The sequence below is a fragment of the Poecilia mexicana genome, unplaced genomic scaffold (genome assembly GCF_051168715.1).
Source record: "Poecilia mexicana isolate PSO_F unplaced genomic scaffold, ASM5116871v1 scaffold_11, whole genome shotgun sequence".
Taxonomy (NCBI): Eukaryota; Metazoa; Chordata; class Actinopteri; order Cyprinodontiformes; family Poeciliidae; genus Poecilia; species Poecilia mexicana.
In genome coordinates, this window is record NW_028263380.1 from 4524385 (window position 1) to 4546457 (window position 22073).

General features: G+C 38.5%; 1 protein-coding gene and 1 long non-coding RNA gene across 2 annotated transcripts; both read left to right on the plus strand.

Annotated features, from left to right (window-relative positions):
• The first annotated feature begins 8625 nt into the window (after positions 1-8625).
• On the plus strand, positions 8626-12200 carry LOC148156367 (uncharacterized). Its single transcript, XR_015764604.1, has 2 exons — positions 8626-8829; positions 10463-12200. It is a non-coding gene; the product is annotated as an uncharacterized LOC148156367 (long non-coding RNA).
• A 2596-nt stretch (positions 12201-14796) lies between these two features.
• Positions 14797-21705, plus strand: LOC148156368 (CMP-N-acetylneuraminate-beta-galactosamide-alpha-2,3-sialyltransferase 1-like). Its single transcript, XM_088009935.1, has 9 exons — positions 14797-14813; positions 15054-15126; positions 18169-18228; positions 18479-18817; positions 18909-19105; positions 19198-19377; positions 20039-20084; positions 20169-20288; positions 20543-21705. Exons 1-9 carry the CDS (start codon positions 14797-14799, stop codon positions 20708-20710), a joined length of 1200 nt encoding a protein of 399 aa, XP_087866061.1. The 3' UTR covers positions 20711-21705.
• The last annotated feature ends 368 nt before the right edge of the window (positions 21706-22073 follow it).

Genomic DNA, 22073 nt, shown 5'->3' on the forward strand with positions numbered 1-22073 from the left:
AAGCTGAGTAAATACAAAAATTAGTTTTCAATTTATATACAGAGAACCCCTGAATATTTGTGGATTTTTTTTTCAAAGAGCATATCTATAACATTCAAAAGGAAATAATAAGGTGGCTTGACACTCTATTGACTGATGTTTGCAACGCAGTCAATCCAGAAATAATATTCCTTTTCCTTGTTGCTGATTGGCTGCATCCCAAAGTTTGGAGCTAAGGGAAACCATGGATGTTCATTTCTGCGGTAGGGCTAAGATGGAAGGCATATCAAGGTGTAATGGGTGTTTGAACTATTAAAATATGCAGTGATAAGCGTTTTCTGAAGGAGTAGTTGCAGATTTTAGCTATGGCGGTTGGGGTCGCTAACCCCAGCGGATACCAGTTGGTTCGCTATACTCTTCCTCACGTTTTCCATAATTTCTGGATCTCTTCAGATTGTGTAAGAAGAACTCTGTTTTCCTTTCACATCAGCAGACTGCAGCAATATTCTAAACTCAATGTTTAGACTTTTTACTGTGTATCCATTCAGAAACTAAAAGCCCTCCTTTCCTCTTTTCAAATGACACCGACACGAGTTGCTCGCATCTCTCTGAATATAAATACCCCCCTCCCCCTTCCCGCCTCCAGTCTTGGACGGACGATTAACTGTCAGTGGCGGCAGGTTTTTCCTGTCATGAACTGGAGCTCGAAATATCCATTACCTGTGTCCTCTTCAACCTTTGAGGGACAGAGGCCCATGTTGCTGTGTGAGAGGACATGGCTCCGGCACCAGGCGGCCCATCCTTCTTTGTCTCCGCGGGGCCTGCTGGGGCCTCTTAGGTGACAGCGTCACTCGAGCTGAGGTGGAGGGCTTCCTCCTGCTGGCTGCTTGGCTGCCTGCCCGCCCCCCAAAGACCTGCCCCCGCACCCTCCTCCCCTTGCTTCCTCCTCCCCCCCCTGCGCGCGCTCAATGGGCATCGATCCCCCCAAGCAGCGACACCGTGTCCCAAAGAGGGGTAAGCAGATACACCTTGTTGCCTCCAACAATCATTCTGCCCCTGTAGGGACAGGTCGTGGTAAATTAATAGGGCGCTGGCAGCGACTAGATATTGGTAATGTATTTGCTATTGATGGAGTGAGATAACATGAGTAGCTTCAGCCTTACTTAACACAAAACATAAATCCTCCAAGGCCATTCAAGAGGAGCGAGTAAACCCAAGTAGAGCACAGACATATTAATTCATTGGACTTGTACCTCAAAAACAGATGGAAGGCATTTTACTTATTGATTTTCATATGATTCACACCCTGTCAACTATGTTTAGGAGGCTACTGGAAGTAGAAGCATTGCAGACATTTCATTTCCTTCAGTCTTCAGACAAACTCGACTTGATTTATTGCCTATTAAAAGCCATAATAGTGTTTTATTCTCCGGCTTAACCAACACTGGCTTTAGTTTGCTTTACAAGTGACACACTGTTACAGACAGGAAGGCGGGTACGTCCATTACTCAGTAACATACACTGCCAAAAGAAAATCATCACGTCTCTTAACAAAATGGCAACACCATAACAGATGGTGAAACTGGACAGTTAATTGATTTTAAACTCCATAAAGCGCAAATGTTCTTCTATTTGTATCCACTTACATTCATCGCCTCATCTCAGTTTGGAGTGTTTCAACTGCGACCGGCTTTCGTAACTTTTTTGGGTTCAAATTAAAGATGGATATATACAAATGAAATATAAGGAAGACAATTAGGGCCACAGAGGGGAAAAAATTGCCTTTTTTCTAGAAAAAAAAAATAAATAATTTCTAATCATTTTTTATTCCTGACTTTAAAATCTGAATTCCAACTTTGCTCTCAGAGTTATGATTTTGTCAGGATTTTGCCTTTTCCTCAGAATTCTGACATTTTTTTCCTCAGAATTCTGACTTTTCCGAAAAGTTTGACTTTATAGTCAGATTTCTGAGTTTATAGTCATAATTATGAGAAAAAAAAGTCTGACTTTTTGTTTTCCACTGGACCTAATCCTCTTCTGTAGTAATAAAATGCATAAAACAACATAACCTTTTTTTACCTAAATCTTTCCTGTTTTAAGTCACAGAGATTTTCCTACATTAGTTCCATCCATCCATCTTCTTTACACCCTTGTCCCTTAGTGGGTTCTCTATCTCCAGCTAACATTCCAGGTGAGGGGCGGGGTCACCCTGGACAGGTTGTCAGTCTGTTGCAGAGCAACATGGAGACACACATGACAAACAACCATTCACACACATTCACACCTAGGGAGAATTTAGAGAAACCAATTAACCTGACAGTCATGTTTTTGGACTGTGGGGGGAAGCCGGAGTACCCGGAGAGAACCCAGGCATTCACAGGAAGAACATGCAAACTCCATGCAGAAAGGCCCTGGGCTGGGAATTGAACCCAGAACCTTCTTGCTGCAAGGCAACAGCTCTACCAATTGCACTACTGTGCAGCCCCCTACATTAGTTTTAATTGCTAAATAAGAGATTTTCAGACAATATTCAGACAGTTTACTCAATTTTCCTTACGGTAGAACTGTCTTTAAAACTGGTGAACCTTTTTCAGGATCCTTTCTCAATCTTCTGATATTAGAATTTTGGCCCATTCCTCCTAACAGAACTTGAGAAACAGATTAAAGTTTAGCTGTCTTGCTCACACACATCTTATCAGCTGTAAGCTAAAATCTTTACAATATACTTTTATTAGTTTATAAATTAACGTCTTAGTGCCTTAATACATTAAAGGTGTGTTATTGTATACACAATAACAACTACTTTTCGAGATGACCAAACATTGTGGGATACAGTTAAAGAAACCAGGATTCACTGTCTTTTGTTCCACTGAGTTTTATTATAAAGTTATTATTATTTAATTTTCCTTTGGGATCAGTAAAGTATTTTTGAATTGAGCTGAATAATGAATTCAATCAATTACAGGAAAATGATTAACAGAAAGTTAAGAGTTTTTTTGCCTCTACCTACATGCTTTCCTATTGTGATGTTTTACTGTCACGCTACAGCTATTTGAACCTGGGAATCTGGTTAAAGACAAGAGTTCCTGGTACCAGAACCATTCCCTGTGTTGTTAATGTTGAGGTTTCAGGAAACAGCGTATGATCATTTTAAGGGTTATTGTATTTCTACCACTGGTCTGCTCTGATGTCCAGGTACCAGAGACAACTGGGCCCCCTTTCAACAGAATGTCTTGGCACCACGAGAAAGGTATCGATTTGACCAGTTGATCAGACTCCCAATGACAGATGGAAGTGAACATATCCGAGTTACAGGGAGAAACTTCCCAAATAACCAGAGTCAGAGTGGACGACCTTTCTTTTAGGATCAGCTTAGAAAGAATATGGTGTAAGGAAAAAAGACAAGAAGTCAACAACTTTGACCAATGAGGGTCTTAATAAGTTAAGTTTTTTATGGAAAAAAGATTGTTGTAACGATGGAGTAGATTAATGAACGACAGTGAAAGGTAAAAGGTTTCCTGACAGCACACAGGAACAAAGGTTTAACATTTTTCCAGCTTTCTTGTGTTGCATCAGGACGCCACGCGTGAACACCTATGTGTCTACATGTAAGAGCAAATTTTGCAGATCGCTCAGCTGGATGAGGACAAGTGGACAAGTTCCATAGGCAACAAATGGAGAGGGACGTTTCTAAATGAACGCTTAAAACAAAATGACTTCTTTTAAACTTTCCTGAATATAAAAACATGGAAAACTGAGAATATTCAGATATGTTTGGTTTGAGACAATAAAACTTTATCTTAAACAAAATGTGTACACAAAGGCGGTTTTTGATATGGGTGACATGGGCAGTTGCCCAGGGCGGCAAGAGGCGAGAGAAAGGGGAGGGGCGTTCAAAAACTAAAATATATATTATCCAGCTAGTTCGGGGTCAGTTGACCTCTAACTAGCTTGCTACTACTTATATGTATGTGTAGTGGGGGAATTTTCTCTTAGTTGTTGTGTTCTGGTAACTTATGCTAAGGTTTAGTGCAAACGTTTAAAGGAGGTGAAAGAAAAAGAATTTAAAAAGTAAATTCCAGTTCAGAACAAGTTTGATGTTTCCGAAAAAAAAAAAAAAAAATTCTTATTAATTTCTCAGTGTGCTGCAGCAGCTGTGCAGATGTTGTTGGCTGCAACATCTGCCCGCCTTTCCTAACGGTTTGGTGAATATCTGCCTGAGTGCGCGGGATGACACGCCACTTTAGCGGCGTTGTTTCTTATGAATCTGTTCACACCTCACAGGAGGTTCTGGCGGGAGAAGCGGTTCCGCTCCACTGCACAGAGAAAATCGGTCTCTCTCATAATAGCTCTGGGCAATTTCAGACCACACAAAATGACAAGGGAATCAATTTCCCTGGTTAGGTTATAGATGGCTTTCCTTTGCATGCTACTTTCGTCAGAAATAACTCTTGATATATGTTATCCAAGTCATTAGGAAATGGCCTAAAGTGTGACAGACTGAACGCTGCATCCTCCTCTTCAGAAGCATAGCGATTACCTCTATTATCGTAGATTCAGAATTTTGAAATCTGCTGAGCTTACTGTACGGCTCTGACCAGATTAGGTCTGAGCCGTGGAGTAAATGGATAACACCCAAATCTGCTCGGAATATAAAGTAGTGAATATTTACAAGCTTCTGTCAGAGTGGACTAGAGCGCAACTGAGTGCATGGGTCTAGTCTGACCTCTAGTGGCAGACATTACACACAGCATAATTAGTTTTTTTTTGCTGATTAGGTTAGGTCAGGTTCCTCTTCCACTTTCTCTGTCAAATTCTTACTCATCACTGGGATCAAATGCAGCTAAAGCATCAGGATGCAGCTGATTTCTGCATGTTATGATTGCATTCAAGACTTTAGAAATAGAATATATTGTAGCCAGCTTGAACTGCTAGCACACTAACTCCATCCACATTTGTTATGAAGCGGTACAGCTAGATCCTGGACTTCTTGACAGGCACACCACAGGTGGTACCGATCAAAGATGTCATCTCTTTTACTGCGGTAGCCCCCTGGGATCTGTGCGAACCCAACCCAACACCCTCCACCCATCCCCACACCCTCCGCCCCCCCACAGTTCCCCTGATGTGCACCGTGTTCACCCACGACTGAACAGTCAATCAAATGCCATCGCTACACCGGCTGCAGAGAACAGATACTACACACCTCAATGTTACAACAGAGTTAGGGCCATGCCAAGAAAGAATAAAGTCAGAATATGTGAGAATAAAATCATGATTTTATCAGAACAAATTCGCATGAGAATAAAGTTGAAATAATACAAGAATACAGTCGTAATATTCCAATAATAAAGTCACAATATTTAGAGGATAAAATCATCTCATCAACTCTGATCAGCCTTCTTGTCGGTTCTGAAGAACAGCGCCACCACAGCATGACCACCATCGTCATGCTTCATCCTGGACTTGGTTATTGTCAGTTTTCTGATTTTGCACATGGGTTAAAATGATTTTTTTATTTCACATGATCAATTAGTCATTTCTTACTCATGCTTGCCGTTTCCACTACATGACTTGTGGCAAGCCTGAAATTGGACTTTTTATGGGATTTCCCTTTAGCAAAGGCTATCTTTATTGCAGTCTTCTATTTCAGCCAGATTGTCTGCAGATTCTCCCAGCAGAGTTGTTGGTTTCTGCGACGCAGGTCAGTCACATGAAATCTTAATAAAATGCGTTCCTGTATGTGTCTGTAATTTGATAAAATGTCAAAAAGTTTAAATGGTATAAACACTTTTGCGATGAAAAGCAAAGTGTTAAATATGTGCTTTTTATGTCAAATTACCTTATTTTCTATCACTAGTTTTTAAAAAGAAATACAATTTCAGTTTCTCTCTTAAGACACTGGGTCTAAAATATGTTCCAGCTTTTATGTTGTTTTGGTACTTATACATGATGAAACACTTGAACAGATGTTAGATAAAGGTTGTTGCAAATGCTCTAAATGATTACATGGCATTTACCAAATGTGATTTTTATTGTTCATTATTTTATGTGTTTGGGGAATTATCAGTTGGTGTTTCCTCATACTTCTCTGCTTTGCATTGATCAGTTTTGTCATTTCTCCTTAGATTTTACCTGACAGTAGAAACTTCTTTGTACCTTGAATTCACATTATAAACACTAAGTTCTTAAAAAGAAATAGCTATTCTGGAAATCAAAATCTAATACAAAATGAAAAAGTACATGTCTTAAAAAACTCATAAAACAAAGTTAGTGTATTATTTTAAATGTTTAATATTTGTGTTTGGCATTAGTGTTTGGTAGATTAACTTTTTGCATATTTCCACTTCTTTTTTTTAATCTTTACTCCAAGTTTTTGAGGCTGGAAGGCCTCCTTGCCATCACCCTAATCTTTAGCTTCCTCAACAGATTCTCTATTCAAGTTGGGACTCTAACTATGACACTTCAAAAGGTTCACATTATTTCCATCAGAAAACAGAAGAAAAAAGATTTGTAAGATTAAATGTTATTTTCAGTAAGGGTCTCTAGTGTTAACATCTTCATAAAAGACAGGCATACAGATTTGAATGTTTTCTAACATTCAAATAGAAAATGTACTGTGTTGTGATGGACCGAGCAGTTAAGGAACAGCCAGGCACCGGTTTAAAGTCAAAATAATTGTTTTTTATTTAACCCAAAACAAAACTTGGGTAAATAATAGGAAAAAATGACAAAATTTGGGCCCATAAAAGAGGTCAAAGTAACAGACATCAACTCAGACTAACTCAAAAAACAGACCTAACAAACAGAGACAAAAGGGGACTTAAATGCTGGCTGATCAGGCCACATACAAAACACAAAGGGGAAAATACACAGAAACCTAACTGAAACTAACATAACAAAATCCCATTCCCCCCCTCTGGATGATGAGTAATGGTGTGAACCAATTTGCAGTCTCAGCTGGCTTGCTCCACCCCTTCTCCACCTCTCTGCTCTCCTAAGGATTGGGGCAGCCAGCACTTAAACTCAGAAACAAAACAAAGATTAAATCAAGCAAAACACAACAATATAAACCAGAATGTGCGCACTTATTCTAGAATACAATGTGATGTGTTGCTTTCTAAACAAAACCAGTTATTCTGTAAATTAAATCCTAAACTTAAAGAAATCCAAATATATGTGAGATAAACCTATTGCGTGTGGTGAGAGTGAATATTACCACAGTTGTGTGGCTGTAACTGCAGCCATCACATGTGTAAATCCACCAACAAAAACAAGAATTGTCTTTGAAAAATCTTCATGTAGTTAGCCTGTTAAAATAGATGGGTGTGCTCAAGTCTGTTTTTAAGTAAAACATTGCTTTGCCATCCATGTTTGTGGCCCGGTTGGAATTAAAACAAAAAATAAATAAATAAATAAAAACAGCTGACAAAAGAAATTCACTTTATGTTACATGAAACATCCTTCTACATTTAACGCAGACAGACAGACAAACAGATAGATAGATAGATAGATAGATAGATAGATAGATAGATAGATAGATAGATAGATAGATAGATAGATAGATAGATAGATAGATAGATAGATAGATAGATAGATAGATAGATAGATAGATAGATCTTTGACATTTTCATCTTAAAAAATAAAGTGTCCATCTGCATTAGGTTTAGCTGCTGATGTTCAAACTTTGTATATGTTTGACCTGCTATCAAAGGCCACACACAGTTATTCCAAGGACTGCAAATGGCCCGTGGTCCACACTTTCGAGACCCATGTCCTGAACATTTTACCAGAATAACAAACAAATCTATCGGAGGGGATAAAAAAGTAAATAAATCCAAAAACCGCTATATCCAGGTTGCATTTGTGTGGACTGTGAAGAGATAAACAAAATTAAAATGTATTGCATTGTAATGTGATGTGTAGTGAAAAACATCAGAAATATTTTTCACTACACATTAGTGTAGTGAAAAACACTACACTGATGTAGTTAATAATGATGATAATAATAATAATATTTTATTATTATTGTTTAATTTCCCTTAGGGATCAATACAATGTTTTTGAATTGAGTTGAATCAACATTTGAAGAAAACACAGGAAAACTGTGACATAACAGCAGGATGTTTTTCCTAAATTATTAAAGGGAGTTTCTATATTATTTTGTTATTGTGGGCATTTACTCAATTGGATTATTGCAATTTTTAAAACAACTAACAGTTCTAAAAATTACTTTAGAACTGTTATTGTTGTGTGTGTGTTTTTTATTATTCCAACTATAACAACTATTAACAGTGATGCCTCTAAAATAGTTCAATATGTGTACTTTTGATTACATTATGTCATATTTATAAAATACTTCGGAAATATTTCATGCTCCATACATATGACTGTTGCCATATTTACCTGTATGATGACTTTAATTTTTTATGCAAAAAATGCCCCCAATAACTTTGTTTCTGCCAGTTATCGTTGCCAGCTCGTTTTTAGCTATGTCTGCCCTTTCTCTTTCCACACAGCAGCGGCTCATCCATAAGAACGTGCTGATGCTGCTCGTGACAAGGTTAGCTAAAGGCTACACGTCTCGCGCTAAATAGAAATGCAATTATTCTCTGCTGCGCCCGTGCTCGCTGTAGGAGGGGACTCTGTTGCCATGACGATGACGTCAATGTTGGTGTCGAGTAACCAAAGGTCAAAATAAAGACAAGTGAATGAAAACGGAAGGAAACTTAGCAGGCTGGCCAGAAAAGCTCGAAACAAGAGCGGCTCGGCTCAGACCGCGAAGTAATAATGGCGTTGGATGTAGACGCCGTGTTTTTGGTGGAGACAGTCGCTTCTTTCCCGCCGCCGGTAAGAAAACGTCAGACAGCAGAAGGTTAGGGTCACAGAGGAGCTAACAGCAGCTAGCTGTAGCCGAGGTCGTTGGCTAACACAGGAGCTTGTTCTGCTAACAGTTCCCATGGTTTTCTAGCTTGCTTTGGCAGAGTGTCCAACAACACAAAGTTGTTCCCACTGGCTCACTAGCAATAGCATGCACCCTCCGGATGTTGACACTTGTTACTATAGACTATCTCGCTGTTTAGGTTTGCTTTTTTCCACAGTCTTGCAGTGCTTCAGGGTAGCTGGCCTGATTTCAGTGTTTGTTTCCCAGCTGTAAGTTGACTCTTGTGGTGTTACAGTTCTCTGTTCCTGCACTGTACTGCCGGATAACTGCGCTCCTAACTGCAGTGTCGCAGCTAACCTTAGCAGCAGCTGTTACAACTTAGGACACTGAGCTAGCTGGGGGAGGCTTTTCAAAGCAGTGCAGTGTGTCCTCAAAAGTTTCGCTTATCGATGACTTAACACTTTAATATTCATAAAGCCACCACGCACTTCCCAGTCTAGCTTTTTTTTTTTTTTTTTTTTTTGTACTTTTAGTTTACTCTCACTGTGATGCATGTGGCATGTTTGAAGTGTACACAAACTTGTTTTACAATAGTAAAAGCTTTATGAATGAGGGTTTGGATAAATGAAATAATTCACTTACATTATTTCATTTACTTTAATTCACTGTAGATTTACACTTAATGTAAATCTACAGGCAGTCATTTACAGTAATTTACCCTATATGAACTGCCTTTACATTACGCCTTTCCCTTTCTGCAATGTTTTCTTTCTTTTTTTTCTTAAGGCAACAATGCACTGTCAAAATGTCAAATCACTAGTGTCATTTTTTGAACGAGTGGGGTATTTAAAGCTCACTTTATTTCTGACATGATCTTAAGTGGTCGGTGGCGATCTCGGACAGCTTTGTTAATTAGTTTGTCAGGTGATCTTTAAGGAAAGCTACTTAAAGAGATTGTCCCACATCGTTGAACAAGTCACGGTTCTCATGCATCACAGAGGAGACGGAGGAAGAACAAGAGGAGGAGGGGGAATGTGTGTTCTGAAGGTGAAAGATGTGAACTAGTCCACGGTGAGTGCTGCTACTTCGGGAAGCAGCATGAGGATTAGGCCACATTCAACAGAAAGTGAAAATCCTTCATAGCGGTCGATTGCACAGACGAATGAAAAGTTAACTTTTCGAAGTGTCTTGTGTTATATTCTCGATGGTATTATGAACCGGAACACCATTAACACCATCATGATGTGGAATGCAATAATATTAAGAGAGAAGATCAGTCTATCTCCTCTTAAAAAAAAAAAAATGAAGTGAAGGGAGATTATTTCCCTCTGCATTCCATTCTGCAACTTAAACACCTCTGACTGCATAGTTGCTATGAGGGCAGAAAGAGATTAAATCTCCTGAGCCATACCCCACTGAGGACCAGAACAGCAACCTTACATGGAAGACGTTGACGGTGGGCAGCGCTGCAGGACGTCCAAAAACAAACAGCTCTGCTCACTATTAAATGTCTATTTATAGGCTTTGAGTTTTAATTTGTGAGCTGCTTGTTATTGTAAGATTGGGTCATGATTTGGATTTCCTGTTTTCTTTTTGCAGCACATGTGACATAGTTTCTGGAGGTCATGAATCGGTAGTTTGATGCTGTAAACATCCCCGACTGGAAGCTGTCGATATGCAGAGCTTTCAGTCCGATGTTTGCGGCTGCCAGCTGCCACGGACGAGGCCCGACCAATTGAATATTCAGCGTTCTTCCAATGTCGCTCCGTAAGCCACAACTGTGTGGTTATGGAGGTCTAGATTCAACCCAAACTCAGTTCATGTAAACATCCTACACTCAGCTGGAATCGGATGCAAGCGGAGGCTGAGAGAAGGTTGTTTACTTGCACTGGCTGGGAGGGACGCGTGGACACGAGGACAAGCGAGCGCCATCCTGGCATTTTCGTCAAGGGCAAACGGGACGAGAGCGTGCTGCGACTGAGCAAAACTGAAACCCAGCGGTCTGTGTGGTTGACAGTTTATATTTGGACAAATGCTGTTCCTCAAGTACATTAAATATAGGTCTCTAATCTTTTTGTTTTATTTTAAAGAGTATTATGAAATGTGAAGTAGTCTTTGACACATACAAGGTGAACCCACAGTGCTACAGCAGCTGCCGATAAACACAGATGCACCTTGTTTCCTTTGTGTTTTTGTTGTTTGCGCTGCCCTGATTTTACTCCTTAGGCAAAACAGAGAGAACAGTACACAGTGAGGCATGCCTAGTCGGCAGAGTCTGTGTTTATGCTGGCATATAAAACCATCCAGCCTGCAGGCCTTGCACACAGAACTATAGAACACAACTTTTCTTTTAGCTTTGGACTTTTTTGGGGGGTTTTTTTTGCTCAGAAATTAAATTCTAAGTCTTTTGAGAAAACATGTGATGTGTGCATGTTTTTACCTTTAAGGCAGAACAAGTTTCATCTCATAATGTCAGATATTTTATGAAGGCTCACTGTTTCATAATTTTCAATCCTTACAAAAACGGATATCCAAGTTATCAAAATGTACCTTCAAGTGTCTGAGCTGTTCGTGGATTATGTTTGTTTATACGTAGACATTTGTGAAGATCATTTCTGTTAATCAGAATGGAAAGTGTCCAAAGTTAAAGGGAACAACGAGGTGCATTTGTGCTCCATCAGATCTTCTGTTCCAGCTTTCATGTCGGCCTCTTAAATAGACGTCTATAAATAGAGGCCCTGGTGTGGGTTCAGACTGAGCAGCCTCATTTCAGCTTTCATGTTTGAATTAGCTAGATTAGGCCGGCTCAGAAAACGTCCAACTTGGTCATTTCAATGCATTTCTTTGTACTCTAACAGTACTGACTGCAGCTTTAGTCACTGTTGTGGCATCATGTCACAGTGGCAAATCAACTGTTATGGTGTTTTACATAAGCATGTCAATGAACTGATGATGTTTTATTGATCTTTCAACTGAGTTTTGTAACAAGTGTGCGCTGCCTTTATCTATGTAAATGATGGAAGAACTGGTTTAAATATTAAAATGGATAATGAAAAAGAAGTAAATGTTATTTGAAAAACTGATGAGAAATTCTTGAAGTTATATATATGTCCGTATTTTGGTGTAATTTCCACTGAAACGAGGCTTGTTGGAAGACATTTAGTCAGTACTGTCGCCTGCCACCAGATGTCAGTGTTTTACTTCTCATGACATCCAAAGTAGCGCAACTCAATAATGTTGGCGAGCTGATCTGTTTGTCTACAACATTTTTAATTAAATGCAGTTACATTGTGTGATGTTGAATGTGATGAATAAATACAATATCATGAAAAATATAGATACTGTCTGGCTCACTTACATTTTCAATTAAAAAGGTATTTTTTCCACTTTTTGATATTGTAACCTAAATGTATTTTGTATGTGCCTGTTGGCTAAAACTTTATAATTTATTTAATTTAAATATTGGAAAAATATCAGGTGGGTATACATTAGAGCAGTAATGATGCACTACATTTTTTTTCCCAGTCTACAAGGGTTATTTTAGATCTAATAACACCAGGTCTGGTGAATGAAACACTTTTATTCGTATGTCTAATTTTAGAAAATCTCAGACTAAAACAAAGAACCATTTAAATATTTGTATTGAACACATTCATTCTACATGTGGGTTACCTCACATATCTCATTGCTTTGAAGCCTTCCCCCTGTGGAGATAAACATAATGCTTAAAATCTGGTTGCTCAAAATGATTCCACTTCACCTTTTCTAGAACTAATGCAAATTCAAGTATGTTTTCAAAAAAAAAAAAATCTTTTATTGTATTACATTAAGATGTTCCATCGGTTTATGGCTCAGACCCTTTCAAGTTATAATATAGCATGTAATTTGTTTGGTTGCATTTTTATGGATGCAGTTGAACGAGACGTTTAGACACCAAACAAAACGACAAGCATTTTTTCTCTCTCTCTTTCAATGCAGTTAAATTTTCAAATCACAGGTAAATACTAAATATGACAAACCTCCATTTATTGGGTCTACTTTATACTGGTGACAAAACTGCATGTAGAGTGTAGCCTTTCAAATTTTACTCTAACAAGAAATAAAATCATAAGGCAAACAAAAAAAAAAGCAAACTTCAAAGTTAACTTGCATCAGTTCTCTTTCCTCCTCTTCACAAATACAGGATGTCAGGTAGAGAGTTCTCCTTTTGTTACTGGAAATTCACAAAAAGCAAAATGTTATCTTAACAAAACATATCAAACTTAATTCAAGCCATGAAGGTCAAATGATCAGTAACAATGCAGAACTTAGACGATCCCAGGACAGAAAATATTTGCAGATAGAACAAAGATTAGGTCAATTAAAAACAAGTTAGAACGTTAACTGAAATACTGGGACTACACTTTTGGCAAATGATGTTCTCACTCACTTTGTCACAACCTCTCCAAGACTTTTACAGCTACTCTACCTTCCTCCTAATCTGAGTATCCTGTTAGAGCAAACTGATACAATTCGATAAACCCCTACAAACATTAAATATGAACCACCAGAAGGCAGTGTTACCATTTATATTAATTTTTTCCTCATAATTCTGTCCTGTAATTATGACATTTAGACAGTAATGGCACTTATTTTTGTTTTGTTTTCCCACTTAAAGGGCTGTTTGGGACCATTGTTGGACCAACTTCCAGAATTGATTTGCAATCGTCTACTTATTGTAAGGTTTATTTGACTAGACATTAGAATAAAGTTATTGGTTAAGTTACTCTCCCTGCATACAACTGAACAAATTTCCTCATGCAACTGTCAATGAAATCCAACTGACACTTCGGATGAAGTATGGAGAGCCATTCGCTCTGTGAAATTTAAGCTAGCACAGACAAATAGTTGTGAATTTTTGGGGGGGTGTCATGTGAACCAACTCTGAGTTCAACATGTGCCTCTAACCTTTAGAGATAGTTTTTAGGGTTTTATTGTATCTTATTCTTTAAAACAATTTTATTGTTTATTTGCCAGTAATATTTAATATGTGGAAATAGAAGAATACAAGACTTTTTTAAAAAATTTTTTTACTTTTTTTAAATGCAATATCAAGGTATTTCATTTAGGAGGATTATTTAATTTTTTTAATTAAACGTAATTAACACATTTATGTGCAGGTTGTTACTGATGACAAACGTAAAAGCTGTTTCACTACGGAAGCAAAGAGTGGACATTTTCCCTAACAGTTTGCGGTTAGTCATTTCAAACCTCTGAAACTTAAACCACTACTGTGTATGGTCCTGTTACCACTGAAAAACTAGATCAATTGATGATCTAGATGAGGACCTCACCCAATCTGCAGTCATGTCTGTTTAAAGTGGTTCCATGTGTTTAATTGGGACCTATCTGCTAAGGTGCCTCCTCTTTGGAAAGTTTAACCTAAATGTGGTTTTTCCTGTCGTTGTTTTTGTTACAGCCAGTCCTGCAAAAAATAAAAAATGATGTCGGGTCATGCATATTTAAGAGTAATGGTGAATTTCTTAGAAGCCAAATTGTGTTTAATTTTATTACCTGCACAGTTGTCTCTGATAAGAAAATAAGTAGGACTTGGGGGCAAAGTGATATAGCAGACTGGAAGGCTTCAAGTGAATGTGTGTTCTCCTGAAAAAAACACATTTTCTTTCACAAGGCTTAAATGTATCAACACAAAAAAACAATGTTAATACTATAATTAGTTCTTAAGTTAAATAGTTCATATTCATGCTTTTCCTTTAAGTTAAAAAAAAAGATTAAATAATCCAGTCCCAGTTTTATCACTTGCCAGTTAAATCCAGTAATTTACCCAAAAAAAAAAAAATAGTGAGAGAAAGTGAATCAAAGATTACTGAATATGGAAATAGATTTTAAAAAGGAATTGAAATTTGAGATTGTGGTTGCTCAGTTAAATAATAATGAAGGAAAATGGAAGGTATTTCGTTTGTTTGTTTGTTTGTTTTTTATTTGGAAAAAATAAAATAAAAAATACCGGGCTCATTAGGATAATTTGAAGAAAAACTATTAGGATCCAAGAGATGGCAGTACTGCAACAATAATGAATGCAATCTGCCGTTAAAATCTAAAGAAGAAGAGGAAGAAAAAACTCCGTTCCGGGTTTTCCAACCAATCTACAAAGAGAAACCCAAACCACTATTCATAGCGGCTCATAAAGTTCAACTCCATCCTGCGGGAGTAAACGCTCAGACAAAAAATATGTGATTGGACTCACGGAACAGGTGCTGGCGGTAAGGCATTTCACTGATGACCACCTCGATTTACAGAGAAGCCTCTCTAGTAGAGAGTCTCTACTTCCTGAGACCGCGTGTCGGAAATATGTACTTGTTCAGTGAAGCTCTAGCAGGCTGTCACATTGGAAATATAGTTTATTTCACTAGCGGTGAGAAACACATACGTTATCAGAGTGTAAATAATTATTTTAAAAAATTCACATGGAAATAATAATATAGAAAGGTTTTATAACTTTAGCCATTTTATTATGGCTGCTCTCGTTGAGTAAACAGCGAGGTAAGACGTCATTGTGTTGATGGATGTTAAGTTGAGCATTAGTACCGTCTACTCTGTCAAAGTAGCAGAGCCTGCTGTAGGTTCTGTGGTAACATTTAAAGGTTTTTGGAAACTTCATATACATTCACTTGACTACAAAAATGTAGTAAAGTGACATTTACTACACTTTGTTGTAAATGTCTTACTACACCTCCAAGTATGCGGTTTTCATTCTGAAGGTCTCAGAAATCTCTTTTGGTTACCTTTACTGTCACTTCAAGTATTAGTCTATTGCTCAGTAGAAGTTGTATAACTAAGTTACATTTTATTTTATTAGTTATTGTTAATATTACCAGAATGTTTCAGTAATGTTGAAATTGACATTAAATAGCCATGTCAAAATGTTGTTGACTGGAACTTAGTACTTCTGATGATCTCCACTGCTCTGTCGTTAATGAGGAGTGCTGTGTAGTTCGGTCAAGACCTTCTGAAGTGGACAGTGATCTCTTTTGTCTTGTCGACGTTCAGGAACAGGTTGTTTATTCTGCCCCAGTCCACAAGTTCACTTCATTGTTGTCCTAAATGAGTCCCACAATTGTTGTGTCATCTGCATATGTCATGATGTGGTTGGTGTTAAACCTGGGACAGCAGTCGTGGGTCATCAGGGGGCTCAGGACACAGCCATGGGGGGAACCAGTGTTTAAAAAAATGACATTGGAGGTGCTATTACCCACACGGACAGACTGAGTTCTGTCAGTGAGGAAGTCCAGCAGCCAGTTGCACAGTGGAGTTTTGAAGCCCAGGGAGACCAGTTTGCATACCAAGTCCTGGGAAATGATCTATTAAATGAGCTGAAGTCTAAAAACAGCATCTGTATCCAGGTGTACCAGGCTCAGATGAAGAGCAGTGGAGATGGCATCCTCAGTCGAGTGGTTAGGTTTGTATGCAAGCTGGAATGGGTCAAATGATGGAGGCAGTATAGAGATTATGTGATCCTTAACCACCCTCTCGGAGCACTTCATGGTGATAGATGTTAATGCAACGGTTTGAAAGTCATTAAGACACGTGATGGTTGGTTTCTTGGGCACTGGAATAATAATAGCTGACTTAAAACATGAGGAGACAATGTACGGTACGGTGACATATTGAAGATGTCCTTGAGCACATGGGCTAGCTGGTCTGCACATTCTTTGATCAGCCTTGCTGGAATGTTGTTAGGACCTGCAGCTTTTCGTATGTTGACCTTCCCCAGGGATTTTCGCACAGCAGATGTTTTGAGCAAGAGGGCCTGTTCATCAGGGTGAGGGGTAGCTTTTCTTGCAGGAGTTTTATTTAGGACTTCAAATCTTCCAAAGAAGCTGTTGAGCTCATTAAGGAAGCTAATATCATTTTGGCAGGATGAAGATGTGGTTTTATAATCAGTGACAGATTGGATGCCCTGCCACAGTTTGGTGTTGCTGGCATCATGAAAGAAACCTTGGATCTTTTGACTGTAGGCATGTTTTGCTGCCTCGGTGGTACATTTCAGATTGACCACCTGAAATGTAGTCAATCTGAAATTGACTACAATTTCAGATTGAAAGTCAATTTCACCAGATTTGAAAGTAACATTACGTTACACTTCCTGGTTGGCCTGTGTGACTATTGACTTTGTTGCTATAACCTTCAACATACACCACTGGATGTAGTTTGACACAGATGCTGCATACTCGTCCACGTCCGTGTGTTGGTTGTGTGTAGCGGCCTCTCTGAACATGTCCCAGTCTGTGCACTCAAAACAGTCCTGCAGTGCAGACATGTCTCCCTCAGACCACACTCATCTTCTTCACCACAGGCTTTTGTCTGGTGAGCAGGGGTTGGTATGCTTGGATGAGAATAACCGAAAGATCGGATCTGAAGAGCCGAGATGGGGCGGGGGGATTGCTCTCAAGGCCTTCTTGATATTGGTGTAGACCAAATCCAGTGTGTTTTCTTCTCTGGTCGGAAAATCCACATGTTGATGGAAATTAGGAATAACAGTCTTGATGTTAAAGTCTCCAGTAACAATAAAAACACCCTCCGAGTATATGAATTGTCTGATGGCATGGTGAAGAGTACGCGGTGCTTGCTTGATGTTGGTACTGGGCGGGATGTAGACAGCAAAAATGATAATGGTGGTGAATTCCCAGTGTAGCTAGAAAGGTCTGCATCTCACAATCATGAACTCAATGTCCACAGAGCAATGACTGGAGACCAGGGTGGCATTGTTACACCAGCTGTTATTAATGTAGATACAAACACCACCTCCCCTGGATTTACCAGTAAGAGCATGGCTCCTGTCAGCTCTAAAAGTCGTTAGCCCCTCCAGGCTGATGGCATTATGAGGGACTGATGAGTTTAGCCATGTCTCACAGAAAATGAGAATGCAGCAGTTTCTCGTTTCCCTTTTGGTGGTTAAATCCAGCTTCAGATAGTCCAGTTTGCTTTCAAGGGATTGCACATTAGCAAGCAAGATGGAGGAAAGCAGCAAATTGAAAGGGTTAGCTTTTAGCTTAGCTGTAAGTCCTCTGCGACACCCTGGCTTTTGTTTTCTGTCACGTCTTCTCCAGTATCTCCATGGGCCTGGGCTGTTGGAAGATTACTGCTGTGAAGTTAGCTTGATTTAACAGACATAACTCATCTAACTGACGTACCAGTCCAAGGCTTTGTAACCTCTTTTCACCTTTGATATTTTGACAACTTTTTTTTCTGACATGAACTCTTTTTAATGAAAGCTGTTTTTTTTCACCCTCTCACACTTTTAGGGTATATTTGTAGGTGTATGGAAGGTATTTGGAGGCAAGAAGAATGTATTCTTTTACCAGGTAAGACATAAAATCATAAACTGAACTGATAAGAGTGTTGTATTTTCAGCTTCTTTTATTTTATAAATGTACAATAATGTCAGTAAATTTGTAGCTTTTTTCTCATTATATGCTAATGTATGTTCCATCACACTCTCTCCACAGACTGAAACTCTTTTCCATTGATAAGAATCCCACTGCCAGATGGAGTTTTTATTTAAAGCTGTTGACGTTCCTGCTCTTTGTGACTGTCATGGGTGTGTTTTTAAAGTCTGTTAACAGCAAATGGCTCTGGTTTCAAGATCAAAGTCAGCATGGTGGCCAGCATGACGGTCAGCATGATGGACAATGTGGTGGTCAGCATGATGGAGAGCGCGATGGACAGCGCGATGGAGAGCACGATGGAGAGCACGATGGAAAGCACGATGGTCAGCACGATGGACAGCGCGATAGAGAGCGTGATAGTCAGCATGATCATGCTGATAAAAGTCAGCAAAACCTGGATTTTTCTGAGGGTACTAGGTTGTGTGGTCATCATCGGAACGGTTCCGTCACGCCATTTTTGTCTGCCAAGACCAAACTCTCAGAGGATGCTTTCAACTGGTTTAAGGCAAGTGTTTACATGGAAGGGGGCCTCATGTGTTAGCCATGGATTTAAATAGTCAAGAGAGATCTTTTCACTTTGCGTTTCTATGTTACAGCATATACAGAGCGAACAAGGCAACTTCAGTTATTTTGAAGAAACGATACATAAGCTTTTTGAGATATTCCCACCCATTCCCGATCTTGGAAAACCAAAGTTTAACGTGTGCTCGACTTGTGCGGTGGTGGGGAATTCTCTTAATCTGAAAGGTTCAAAGTACGGACCTGTTATAGATTCCAAAGACATAATTATAAGGTAAATATACAGTACATCAGGTCATTTTTAATTTACAACTTGATAAAAATCTGTAATTATCTTTAACGAATACACCCCTCTTTTGTAATCAGAATGAACTTTGCTCCAATCAAAGGCTATGAAGAAGATGTGGGCACCAAAACAACACATCATGTCATGTATCCGGAGAGTGCAGTTGACTTGGACAACAGTACTCATCTTGTGCTGATTCCATTTAAGATACTCGATCTTGAGTGGCTCATCAGTGCCTTTACAACAGGATTTCATGGAAAGTAAGTCATATGCGTCTGTTTTGCTCATACATTTTTGGACAAGAAGTTGACCAATATTATCATCCTGTTAATATGTACCTATTTTTGTTCAACTTTTTTTTTTTTTTAGATTTTTTTTGCCTCTAGTGGCCTTTATTTGATAGGAAAGTGGGTAATGAGAGAAGGGGGAAGACGTGCAGCAAAGGTTGCCAGGCCGGGAATCGAACCTGCAACAGCTGCGTCGAGGACTAAGGCCTCCATATGTGGGTTGTGCTTAACCCCTGTGCCACCACAGCACACCCCCTACTTTGGCAATCTTTAAATGACAAATCTTTGGGGACTAAAGATATACCTGATGGCTCCAAAGTTATATCCAAAGTTATCCTTTGCAGGACTTTAACATACACCAGGTCCTTTGTTGACCGTAAAGACCAAAAATGAGCAGTTTTGAAATTAGCCTTCACAAAACGTTGTACTGTACTTGTTTATCATCTTTTAACCAAATCCCCTTTTATTTTTGATCATTAGAAGCAGGATGTTTATTTTTCTATCATATGTTTGTGACAGTCCAGTTTGGTCTTGGATTTCTCATCAGTATATTAGCTGATTAGTAATAAATTTACCAAATACTATTGCCTGTCTCAGCTTAATAATGGTATGCATTTTATGCTGTCTTTAACAGATCCTATGCACCAGTAAAATCCAGAATTCAAGCCAACAAAGATTTGGTAGGTAATGTAATAAATCAATTCAACTCCTATTTGCATGCAAAGTTTAGTCCCGTTAATTCAAAACCTTCTTCTTTGTACCAGGTGATTGTGATCAATCCAGCTTTTATGAAGGACGTCCATCAAATTTGGCTAAAAAAGAAAGGAAGTTATCCTTCCACTGGTTTTATAACTGTGGTTCTTGCACTTCACATTTGTGATGAGGTAAAGATTTCTTTTTTTACACTTTGTGTAATAATCTGTTATTTTGAATAGCATGATCCTATCCGATGGGCTTCCAGATAAGTACTGCAAATTGAAAGTGGCTGTGTTATGTTTATAAAGTCCATCTCTTTGCTTAAGATGAGGCAGATTAGAGCTTAGAAAATAACTTGCACTCTAAGCAAAGATAAAAAAAACACATTGAAAAGTTATTGTTTCTAAAATATTCATTGAGGTTTTTTTTTTTTTTTTTCCAGATTAGTTTGTTTGGATATGGGGCAGACCGCAAAGGACAATGGAGCCATTACTTTGAAACACTGAAAAACAAAAACTTCAAAACAGGACAACATCCTGGAAAACAGGAATATGACATACTACAAAAGCTGAATTTTGAAAAAGTAGTGAAACTTTACCCTGGGGTGTGAATTCTTCTCCTGAAACAGACCTGATGAAGAAAGAGAGGCTGATTGAATCCTTATGGATTATTCAGCGTTGCTGTGTCCATTAAATCTGAAATGTAAGCTAAAAAATGTGATGACTTAGAGTCACAAAATGATCACAAGATTCCATTGTTAAACTCAGTAAACTTGTTACTTGTTAAACTGAATGGTAAACTCAGAATTTTACCTCTGTTTCTACATTCAGATAAAGAAAATCTTAAATCAGAATACTGGGGTCGGTAAATGACAAAATAACATTCATCTTCCACTGCATTGCTACTTTTGTCCGTATATTACTTTATTTGGATCCCTCATTAGAAAACACACAAATCGATCTATTGTGGCTCAGAAACGTTTGCTGGGTTATATTTCATGATGTTGGGAACTCTTTTCCTGTTTTCCACAATTGTTGAAAAACATGATCTCATTCAGCAGATATGTGACCATTATTTTCCTTCGTTATAAAGACGTATTCACTGTTTCAACTCTGATAGTAATGCTGTGAGAATTCAAGGTTGATACACATTCCTTGTGCAGCGACCTTGTTCTCAACATTGAATCATTTGCTTGTGTGAGTGTGGCATGTCGTGTGTCACATGTTGATCTGGTCAAGTCAGCAGTACTGAGCAACATCCTTGGCACGGTTTGCTTTTTCTGTAGACATCAATCCTCTAACACCTCGCTGTTACCTTGTGAACTGTGACTTGTTACATTTTGTGAGCAATTTTGTTACCCAGAATTTAGATCATGCATCATGACAGCCACCTAACTGTTGCACGCACTTGAATTGCACATACATTTCTACGTTTGATCTCAGAACTATGCAGAATTTTTTTTCTACTTTTATGAATGTGCCAAAGAATCATCATGGAAAGATCAAAATGTATATGACAACGAGGTGAACAGAAAAAGCACTTTTTAATCACTGAAGGCTGAAATGTTGAAGAACAAAGTTAAATAAAAACAATGTTTAAGAATTATGACTGTTTATGATTTATTTTTCTTTATTGCGAAACATCATTTCCATCTCTTTGACACGATATTGGCGCATATTGGAGAAAAATGTGAAGCATTTGTGGCAGACTTGTTCCCTCTTTTTATTGGAACAGAAATATGTTATCCAAGTGATCATAACACTTTGTCATAAGAGGCAACACTGAAAAACAATAATACGTTTACACAAAGTGACACTATATTCTCCAAAATATTTTCTCATGATCAGCAGACTGACCGTCACCAGGTAATCTGAATTGGTCTGAAGAAGCATTCATAGTAAAGAAACCCTTTTTTTCTCTCTTTCTTACAGGCTAAATAAACCAAAATATTGTTCATTTTTTACTGGGTAACT

Coding starts and splice junctions, on each gene's coding strand:
- LOC148156368 (XM_088009935.1), top strand. Junction 19,106..19,197: donor TCCAAAGACATAATTATAAG/GTAAATATACAG, acceptor TTTTGTAATCAG/AATGAACTTTGCTCCAATCA. Junction 19,378..20,038: donor ACAACAGGATTTCATGGAAA/GTAAGTCATATG, acceptor TGTCTTTAACAG/ATCCTATGCACCAGTAAAAT.